The sequence below is a fragment of the Ailuropoda melanoleuca genome, chromosome 5 (assembly GCF_002007445.2).
Source record: "Ailuropoda melanoleuca isolate Jingjing chromosome 5, ASM200744v2, whole genome shotgun sequence".
In the NCBI taxonomy this organism is placed as follows: Eukaryota; Metazoa; Chordata; class Mammalia; order Carnivora; family Ursidae; genus Ailuropoda; species Ailuropoda melanoleuca.
Window position 1 is genome coordinate 52040710 of NC_048222.1, and position 11699 is coordinate 52052408.

The 11699-nt window shown below is 35.8% G+C and overlaps 1 protein-coding gene across 1 annotated transcript in view; it reads right to left on the minus strand.

Annotated features, from left to right (window-relative positions):
- Window positions 1-11699, minus strand: part of UNC13C (unc-13 homolog C) — a 586721-nt gene that overhangs the window by 170698 nt on the left and 404324 nt on the right. The window contains exon 20 of the mRNA XM_034661708.1: window positions 6589-6674. Within this exon, the coding sequence (XP_034517599.1) occupies window positions 6589-6674 (86 nt within the window). The remainder of the gene's footprint in view (window positions 1-6588; window positions 6675-11699) is intronic.

Below are 11699 nucleotides of genomic sequence, written 5' to 3' on the forward strand. Positions count from 1 at the left end.
GTCTTTGAAGTGTACATAGGGATAGCTTTACTCTCTTGTCATTCAAATAAAGTTAAGGAAGACTGAAAGTAGGAAATAGGAGAAGAAAGAAATCAATTGTTTCTAGGGAGATTTTACTCACTGTAGAAATTAGTAAGCAACCATTCTTGTCTACTAAAAAATAAGGACCAACATAAATTGACAACCAGTGATTCGTGAGGGTAGACTTGAAAATCAGCAGAAAATTGCTGACAAGTAAACCAGAAAGATGACAAGTGTGAAATAAGGTTTGAGGCAGACCAAATAGGAGGTAGATCAGAAAGATGTTAAATATGAGAATACTTTAAGTGAGGCTAAAGAAATTTATGGGGCAACAAGTCAGTTCTGGTATAGTCAAGGCAGTCAACAAGACGAGTAAAGATGTAACCATGCCTTTGTGTTCTCATTGTCTTTGTGGCTACTATGGTAAGCACAATGTTCTTTTTTTTTTTTTTAATGTTTTTTAATTATATTAGTCACCATACAGTACATCCCTGGTTTCTGATATAAAAAGTTCGATGATTCATTAGTTGCGTATAACACCCAGTGCACCATGCAACGTGCCCTCCTTACTACCCATCACCAGTCTATCCCATTCCCCCACCCCCTCCCCTCTGAAGCCCTCATTTTGTTTATACAGTCCATAGTCTCTCATGCTTCATTCCCCCTTCTGATTACCCCCCCTTTCAAGCACAATGTTCTTAAATGTCAGGGGGGCCTGACACCTGTATTTGGGTGAAGAAAAATAGAAAGAGATCATACTTCTTTGAGAGAAGTCCTTAACAATAAATATGAAAAGAGTAAAGAACTCTCAGAAGGTGTTCAATATGCAAATGTTTGATTTTATAAGTTAAGAGAAGATAGTGCAGGGAAAGTGTGAAGAAAAATTAATGGTACTAGTTGTGTTTAGTAGATGATATGCTGAAAAACTACAAAATCAGTCTGAGAATCTTCCTCTAATGGTGAGGTCCAACATGATAACTCAGTAGCAAACAGCAAAGATCAGTTAGTAAAAAGACAGAATGTCCAGAAGTATCGCGTTATGTTAACGAGAGCACTGAAGCCTTGCTATACTCAGTGTGTGGCACACCAACCAGCTGTCTGGCATCATCTCAGATTTTGTTAGAAATTAAGAGAACCACCTCCCCCAAATGTCAGCTCAATCAAAATCTGTGCTTTAACAAGATTCCCAGGAGACGAGTGGGAAACTGAAGTTTGAGGAGCACTGATATGGGAGACTTTACTAATGCCAGGTGAAAGTCGACTGGGTGTTACATATTATAATTTTATGTTGGCCTAAGTTATTTAAGTGAAACAGTAATTTTTAACCAATTTACTTTCAATGACTTTGCTTTTCTATTCAAAGATTCATCTGAGAATGTGACAATTGCCTTACACACCTCTCTCCCATCCCATCCCTTCCTAAATGTGGATGCAATTTCAGGATATGACTTAAGACCAGCCACAAATCCTAATTTAAGAATCAGTGTTTAAAAGAATCCCAAACACTCTTTTACCGAACTATTAATTAGAAACCACCTGAATCCTTGTGGACCCAATCTACCATCTAGCTGCTATCTTGGGGCCTAGCAAGGTTTGCTCTTAATAAAGACTTTGAAGACACTCAGTGCCCTGAACAGGACTATCCTGATTTAACAACTGGCAGGCAACCAAATTCTGTGGATATCAAGATGACAAACACAATGTCTGCAGTCAATTAGAATTACCAATTAAACATTCCAGTCACTTATAGGCATCTAGATATTTTGGTGGTATTATAAATCATTTCCAACTTCTTGTTTACTAAATTATAATCCTCGAGATTGTCATAATGGCTAGTATTTGTTTAGTATTTATTATGTGCTAGGAAACCATTCCCCCTCACCCCCATCTCTCTCTGTCTTATTATTTCTCCTCACAATAACTTACAGGGTAGATATTTTTGTCCCTTGTTCACAAATGTGGAAAGTAAGGCTTGCTGAGTTTAATAAATTACACAAAATCAGAGCTAAGAAGTTAATGGAAAGTAGCAGAGCCTGAACCCAGACCTAGGTCTAAATTACTCCAAAACCCACATTTGTACTTGCCAGGATAAAGACTACAAGAGTTTTCAGCATAAATTTTTAGAAAAAATTCCACAAAACCCACTTTGTTTCACAATTTTCCCCCTTCCTGTGCTTCCTTTTGCACAGAAAGTACATCTTTTATTTTTTAATCAGTAAAATAATTTATCCTGGTTTTTATTCAATAAGTTATCACCATAGTGATCAAATGAATTACTGTATCACACTTGCAAGGTGGTCAATGTCAAATGTTAAAAAACAAAATAATTTGGCTCATACTCATTGAGTAAAGCTGGGGACAAGTTGTTTCATCTTAAATTAGATTATTTCTTATACAGCAGTTGGTGAGTTCATGGAGTAAAGCAAAAAGCTGCCAACAGCTACAAGTCTGGAAGTTCTAGCTGGCTCCTCTCTGTTGACCTGACCTTATCACAGGTTGCTCACAAGTTGGGCTCAGCTGCTTTAGTCACAAGATGAACTATGGAGCCCAAATTATATAACAACACAGAGTCTTTCTAGGTCAACGGTCCAAAGTACAACTCCATAGTCAATTAATTTTAACAATGTTTTAGAAGGCAAATAGGGAGTGTCAGAACATTACTATCAATGTGCACAAGAGCCTTCCAGATGAAAGTTTTTAAGTCTATGCCCTCTACTCTGTGAGGTACTCTTAGTCCTCATTTTCTCTAGTAATTACTATTCACACCACATTTTAAAAAAGGGTGCAGTACATTCCTTGAAGCCTCCTATTAGACTGAAATAGTGACAAGAAAGAAGGGAGAGAAAGTGAACAATTCACATGCATTTGTGAACACTCGCCTAGGGGTTTAAACCTTGGATGACCCCTGAAGGAGACTGCTTTGAGACTCTGACAGATCTTTCCCCCGTTATATAAAAATAATCATAGTCCAGTCCCATTAGCATAGTGCTTTCGAGTTTGCAAAGTGCATTTAACATATCATGCAATCCTCACACCAACCTGGGGACTCTCTATGGCTTTTTTTTTTATTTAAATTCAATTAGCTAAGGTATAGTACATCATTGGTTTTTGATATAATGTTCAATAATTCATCAGTTCAGTTATGGCCTTCTTTTTTTATAGAAAAGAAAATCAAGGTTTGAAGAAGCATTAATTCCCCAAGGTTGCACAGCCCATGAGTGATAAAGCTTTCTGAAGTTGGGTTTCCCAGACTCAGATCTCTTGTTGCCTCCGGACTTGCAATACCACAAATGTTTAGTTTGAACATGGTAGGTATTCCGTCCTTGTCTCTAAGATTCTTTGCATAGGACTGTCCCATTTGCAATTCACTTCAAGTAAACAAACACATGGTGAGTTTCTACTATGGTTCGATAAATACAGAGATGAAAAAAACAATCTTTGCACTTAAAAGTCTTCTGTTCTGGTGGAAGAAGATGCAAATATCATAAACTGCAATCCGAGTTACTCCCTTAATATAGTTATCATGCCTTCTTGAAAATGTGTGTGAATATGCAAACGTAATAACTATTGAATTGCACACTTTAAGCTGGTTGAATTGTATGGTATGTGAATTACCTCTCGCTAAAACTATTTTAAAAAGTCAAATAAAACATTCGTTTTAAAAAGGAGATTTTTATCTCAAAAAAAGCTAAGATAACTGCAAAATTATTTACTCTTGACCTTAGACCTGATTTTTGATGATACAATCTCAGCATTTTGGGATACTCTTCTTATACAAAATTACTAATCTATAATCAATATACATCTAAGCAAAGTTACAGACACTTTACTTGTAGCATTCCTATCTTCACTGCTGTTTCCAACAAATATTAAATTTTTGAGATTAAATTCCTTAACAGAAACATTATTCATAGTTCTCCAAAATAACTATTTAAAAAAATAAATGTAATATAAAACATCCAATAGTTACACAAATGTTACTACATTAGCAAAGAGAGACCTGGCCTAAACAAAATGTGTACTGCCAAACAGTGCCACCTGGGATGGTTCTAAATAATCAGATTCTTCCAAAATGTGGGCATGAGCCTCCCTGCCCACGGCCCAACCCCTGATCCAATGTGAACCTTTCACATTACAGGTGAGAATGATGATGTACAAAGGTGTTGACCTCTTGGAATGTTCCAAGGAGATCACAAGTGGAAGTCTCCTCCTCTGCCCACCACTCCACTGAGTTGGGATCACCCAGTAAAGTCTTTATTCATTTGACAAGTAATTACTGAGGAGCTTCTATTTTGTAGACATCACACTAGGCAAAAACCTTACACTGTGGTGAGGAAGACAGACTATTAAGAAGCAATCAAATGCACATGCATAAAGACACGAATAAAAGATAGTAGTGAGTTGCTACACAGCCGATCAAAATGCGGTTATTCCTGGCAGTGAGTTTGGATCCCAAGAGGATGACACTAAACTGAGCCCCATGTGGCTGCTTATGAAGACTGGTGGGAAGAGAAGTTAAGGAAATAGAGCAGCTGGTTGAAAAAGCTCAAAGAACTTAGAATGTGCTGAGGAAAAGAAAGGAATCCCTATGTAGGAAACCCTACATGTTTGACCTGAGTAACTGGATGAATGGCCATGCCAATATTGCCATATGCGCAGGAAGAAGGAGCAGGTTTTGATAGGGGAGATTAGGAATTCTTTGTTGATCTTATAAATTTAGAGATGCCTGAAAGACATTTGAGGAGGGTGGGTGAGTATAAGGGATAGGACTAAGGGAGCACATGCTCGCTGAAGAAACTTACTGGCCTAGTGCACTGGTGCTTTCCATTTGACTTAAGAGACTCCTAGATTTCAGAGAGACAACTGCAGCAGAGTGGTATGAAAGGATGTGGTTGGTGGGAGGCAGAGTAGAGGTAGACAGAACAGGGCTGGAGAACAAACATCTCATCGCACCTCCAAGCAGTCCGATTTAATGCTAAAGATAGAAAACCTCTGTATTTGTGGGTGGGAGACCCAGACTCTACCAGAAAACCAGATATTAAAATCTACTGTGTGCCTTCTTTTTCAAATAATGAAAATGTCTGTATGTTGTGTCCCCCAGCATGTTTACATTTTAGCAATGCTAAACAACAACAACAAAAACCCAGTAATACCATGAGCATAAACTCTGAACCAGTCTTACCCTATTAATCTATTTTTCATGTTACAGTCAAAATGCTTTTTCTAAATTCCAAGTCTGAACAAGATACTTACCTCTGGAATCCCTTTACTGTCTCTTGTCGAGCTCCTCACCATGGCCCACCAGGTCCTCCATGCCGGTCCCTGCCAATTTCTCCAGCCTCTCTCCTTGCTACCTCTTGCTCAGAGGACCTGCTGAGTGTGCTTTCCTCAAATGTACCTTGGGCTCACTCTCACCGCCACTGCTCTGTCCTCTGCCAGAACAAGGCAGAGACGCTTCTTGCTCATCTCTTCCCAGAACTAACTTCTACTTCAGGTTTCTGTCAGATAACCTTTCCTCAGAGGAAGTTGCTCTAGAAAGTTCCCCTTGTTCCCTTCTCCGAAATCTGATTTAGATGCTTTTCCTCTAGGCATTCTATCATCATTAATCTTAATCACCTCATATTACTTGTGGCTACCTGCCAAAATTTTGTTGACGACAGGGACCATTGCTGTTGTGTTCACTGCTCTACCCCCCACACTGAGTATAGTGATGGAGATTTAGCATCTCGGGGCTCAAAATACACTGTTGAACAAGTGCAAAGCAAATTTTCTTCTAGACTAGAAGTTACTAGAAGACAGGAAACCTAGACTGGTCAAAGGATATTGATAGAATTTTTTAACTTAAAGAGTACTATTTTTTTGATATTTATTTGCTTACTTACTTATTTATGATTGATATAGAGAGATACAGGGAGAGGAACAGAGAAGCAGGGAGAGGGTGGGGGAAACAATCCCGAGCAGACCCATGCTGAATGCAGAGCTGACCACACTGGATCGACAGCTGGATCTCAAGGCCCTGAGATCATGACCCGAGCCAAAACCAAGAGTCGGAAGGTCAACCTACTGAGCCACCCAGGTACCCCTAGAGTTCTATTTTCAAGAGCTCTATTTCCCTTGTAAGATTTGTACTTATTGAGAACAGAGTTTCTGGCAAAGAGCCTTGCCATTGTCTTTTTGAAAACTTTGGTCAGAATTTAACTTTCACAGCCATGGATGCAATTTTCAAGTCTATCTAGACAAATTTCTGGACTCATACTACCTACTCACGCCTTCAATATGGTCTGCTTTGGTAAATGAACTGCCATAAGGTACCCCTGCATCTGAGTATTAGCCTATGAATGAAATACTTATTATGACCCTGCAGCTTAGATGACTTGATTAAAAATGTATGTTTTTGAGGGCTTTGAAAGACTTGGAGAACTTTATTTTCCTACAATGTGGAAATAAGTTTTAGAACTAATCACAACAGCATTTTAATGCATCAATTCTTTAGATTTAAAATCAAGAACACAAAACCACAATTTACCTAAAACATGTGTTCTAAAAAGTATAAATATTTGTAATTACCTTCTAGTGCATATTTCATATCTTGAGCAAAAAGGGTCCACATAATTTCAGCACTTATTTTTCCCATGTTCAGTTCTTGAGGAAACCTAAAACCAAACACAAATATGAATACATCAAAAAGAGAAATCTGTCTAAAAAATGAAATACTTCACTTGACATATATGCCACAGTAATTGTTATTTAGTTCATAAATACTTTTATTTACGAGTTTTTTTTTTTAATAAACTTCCATAGGTAGGGGCAAAGCTACATACCAGAGTATAGAAATAAACACAATTATTTGGTTGGTCCTGGGAAAATAGACTCTGTAACATTAGTCCAAAGTAGTGGTGCCTGGGGCTTCTGATAGATGTCTTAGGCTATGGGTGTGTGTGTTCTAAAGAGCCCTTTTAGTTTTATCAAATACTCTATGTTCATATATCTCAATTTTGAAGCTAGGGCATATGACTCTGAGTACCAGATACCACGTAATACACAAAACACCTTACATTTGTCTGTTAGCCATTTTCCTTAAAGCATGCTTGAGGGCTTCCATTCTTTACTTCCTTAAAATAAATTATTTCAGAAAGGCTCCTCACTTCTCTGGTAAAATGGCCCACTGGGGACCCATGCATCAAGACTCCAGAATTCCCAAGCATGTCTGTGTTTTAGATCAAATAAACTTTAGGATTAAGTTTCCTACTGCCGCTGAATACGCATTCTGTTTGTATGTGTTTTCAATCTTATAAGGCTCCTAGTAATATAAGCCCAATGAATACAATGACTAAGTCTTTTCATTATATTGAAAACACAGTGTGTTAAGACTGAAAATATTTTCTAACAAATATTCAACATATACATACATACAAAAAATACTAAGAAACAAAAAAATATATGTTAAGGAATAAAACTAGCTCTCACCTTCATTTATATTTTTGAGTTTAAGTCAGAAAAGAGTAATACGAGCCTGAATGGGATAGAAAGTGTTACCTAAGTTAACGTGACTTCAGTATGACCTCAAATAAGAAAAACAAAACACTAATGCTACATAAAACTATTCTAGCCCAACTTGCCACCAAAAGCAGGTGTGTTTCATCAGATATCCCTTACCAACTGCCATCTATCAATTTGTCTAAGAATGTCAATTGATATTTTATAACTTAACATGCAGAATCTGTCCATTTATCAAGTATTAAAATTCAGAACACTTTCCTATGATCGAACAAATTAATATAACCTGAATACATGCAAATTAGTTTTCAACATTAAATTTCACTCTATGGATATAAAAATAACCTTAGGCAAGTAATTTATTTCAAAAGTTTTCATTTGTGGATAGGCACTAACATCACACAATTTGTAGCATATTAATTTTTATGTAATAATTATGTAGCAACAAAATTGTGATAGAACATAATGAGAATGCTTTAAGCTCATAAAAGGAAGAAATTGATTATTTTATTTTTTTGAATCAAGAATGAAGAACATATTAATTCACTTTATAATGCTCTGATATTAAAAAAAACAGACAGTATACAAAAAGAAAACTAAAGAACAATATCTCTCATAAGGATAGCTACAAAATTCCTNATTTTTTGAATCAAGAATGGAGAACATATTAATTCACTTTATAATGCTCTGATATTAAAAAAAAACAGACAGTATACAAAAAGAAAACTAAAGAACAATATCTCTCATAAGGATAGCTACAAAATTCCTCAGTAAAAAATGGCAAATTTGATCCTGCAATATATAAAAAGAATAATACATCATGATCAAGGAGGTTTATCTCCAAAGTGCAATGTTAGTTCAATGTTTAAAAATGAATCAATGTAATTTATTGTATTAATGGACTAAAGAGAAAAAACTTATCATCTCAATAGACATAGAAAAAGTATCTGCAAAGCTTAACTTCATTCATGAAAAATAAATAAAATTCTAAACACTAGGAATTAGAGGGAACTCAACCTCATAAAGAGAATGTACAAAAACCTACAGCAAACATTATACTTAAGGGTCTCATACTAAGATTGGAATCAAAACAGATATTTACATCACTACTCCTATTAAGCATTATACTGGCATTCCAAAGATTGAAAAANCATTGCTGTTGTGTTCACTATACTGGCATTCCAAAGATTGAAAAAAGACAAGAAAAATAAATAAGAAAAGGGGCACATAGATGTCAAAGGAAGAAATAAAATTCTATTTTCAGACAACATGATTATCTATGCAGAGAATCCTCAAAAACCAACCAACAAATAGACAAAAAGAAAAACACTAGAGAAAAAGCCACTAATTGGTCCAGCAGGGTCATGGAATAAAAAGTCAATATCCAAATCGTTGTATTTCTGTACACTAGCAATGAACCATTGGAGAATGAAATTTAAATAACAGTATCATTCATAATAGCATCAAAAGTTATAAAATACTTAGGTAAAAATCTAAGAAAATATATACAAGATTTATATGAAGAAAACTACAGAGTTTTGAGGAAAGACAGCAAATAAAACCTAAAAGAATGGAGAAATATATTGTACTTGCAGATGGATATACTCAATATTGTTAGAATGTCAAATTTTCCCAAATTGATTTATAGATTCAATGAATCTCAATCAGAATTCCAGAAGCATTTTTTTTGTGGAAACTGACAAAGTGATTCTTTTTAATATTTTATTTATTTATTTGACCTCTCTAGGTATTTATCTAAGAGAAATGAAACTATATTTATAGCAAACACTGTACATGTTGCTCAATTCTTAATCACCAAAAACTGCAAACATCAATGTCCTTCAACTAATAAATGGATAAATCAGCAGTGATAGATTCATAGAATGGAATTTACTAAGCAATGAAAAGGAATACAATACCAGTACATGTAACATAGCAGATGAGTAGCAAATAAATTATGCTGAATGAAAGAGGCTGGGCTCAAAAGCTTATATACCATGATTCTAACACATTACTGAAAAGACTGAAAGAGAAAATACATCAGTGGCTTATGTGAAGTGGGGTTGATCATAAAGGAGTGTGGAGAAACTTTTGGGGTGATAAAAGTATTTTATATATTAATGTCGGTAGTTACATAACTATGTGTTTGGTTTTTATTTCATTAATTTCTGCTCTTCATTTTTCCTTATTTTGAGTTTAATATATTGTTTCTTTTCTAAATTCTTAAGAAATATACTTAGGTAATTAATTTGGAGGCTTTTTTCCATTCTTATGTGTGTTTAAGGTATAAATTTCTTTCAGGAACTGCATTTAGCTATATCCTAAAAATATTTTATTGTATATTCATATTAATCCAATCAAACTATTTCAAAATTTTGATTTTGATATTTTTCTATTTTGGAAAGTGCAATTTTAATGTTCTAATATCTTTTTTTAATTGAAGTATAGTTGACACATAATGTTACATTAGTTTCAGGTATTCAACATAATGATTCAGTATATCTATACATTATGCTCTGCTTTGTTCACTACAACTGTAGCTATTATCTTTCACCAGACAATGGTATTACAATATGATTGACTATATTCTCTATGCTGTACCTTTCATCCCTGTGATAATTTATTTCATAACTGGAAGCCTGTATCTCCCACTCCCCTGCACCCATTTTGCCCATCCCCCAAACCCCACCCTTCTGGGAACCATCAGTTTGTTCTCTTTATTTATAGGACTGTTTCTGCTTTTTGTTTATTCATTTTTTAAAAAAGATTTTATTTATGTATTTGACAGAGATAGAGACAGACAGCGAGAGAGGGAACACAAGCAGGGGGAGTGGGAGAGGAAGAAGCAGGCTCCTAGCGGAGGAGCCTGATGTGGGGCTCCATCCCATAACGCCGGGATCACGCCCTGAGCCGAAGGCAGACGCTTAACGACTGTGCCACCCAGGTGCCCCCATTCATTTTGTTTTTTAGATTCCAATATGTAAGTGAAATCATATAGATTTGTCTAATCTTGATTTCTTAACTTCAGCTGTTTGGATTTCCTAAATTTGGCTGTTTGGATTTCCTAATATCTTTTTGTTGCTGTTTTCTCCTTAGCCTATGGTCAAAGAACACATTTTGAATGATTTTGATATTTTGAAATTTGTTGAGATTTTCTTTACACCCTACCATATATAATTTTGATAAATAATCTTTATTTTACATCTTTTGTGTCCTTGAACATCATTCTGGCTATTTTTTTTCTGTACTATCTTCATGTTAACTAATTTTCTCTTCATTTGTGTCTAACACGCTGTTGAATCCAATATTATTAATTTCATTTGTTGTGGTTTTCAGTTCTAGAATTTAGTTTCAAGTTCATAGCTGAGTTTTTCCTTTTCATTAATTTCTTAACTATATTAATCACAATTACAACATCTGAGTCTCTAAATTCTATTGTATTAATCTCTTACAATGTCTGCTTATTTTTGATTGAATGAAAGACGACTTTGTGAAACATGTATATACAATTTATGTATCTGTATGATGTTAATATTCTTCAGGAAGGATTTATTTTTCTTCTGGCAGAAGTGTTTTAGGGTTTGAGAGAGATGACCTTTAACCATTTAGGGACTGAGTTCATTCAAAGCAGGTCTGTATTTTACTCATACTCCTAGCGTGTATCCCTTCATAGCCCCAGCTGTACACTTGGGATGTTCATCTGGACCCACTACTTCACAGGGCCTGAATTTCAATTGTTCTCCTGTTCCTGTGCTCAGTTTTTCAGTTGCTACTTTCTCAGTTTTTCAGTTGCTACTTTCTAGCTTCTTAGGCTCTCTCAGTCTTTGTCTCTAGGTAAATCAGTTAATGCTTCTAGGCGAAAGGGTCATCACATATCCAACACAGTTTCCTAGTAAGCAAATGTGTGTATCATAAGAAATTCAGGGGGCGCCTGGGTAGCGCAGTCATTAGGCAGCTGCCTTCGGCTCAGGGTGTGATCCTGGCGTTCGAGGATCGAGTCCCACATCGGGCTCCTCCACTGGGAACCTGCTTCTTCCTCTCCCACTCCCCCTGCTTGTGTTCCCTCTCTTGCTGGCTGTGTGTCACATAAATAAATAAAATTTTTTTAAAAAAAATTCAAGGAGATAAAAAATATATACATAGGGGCGCCTGGATGGCACAGCGGTTAAGCGTCTGCCTTC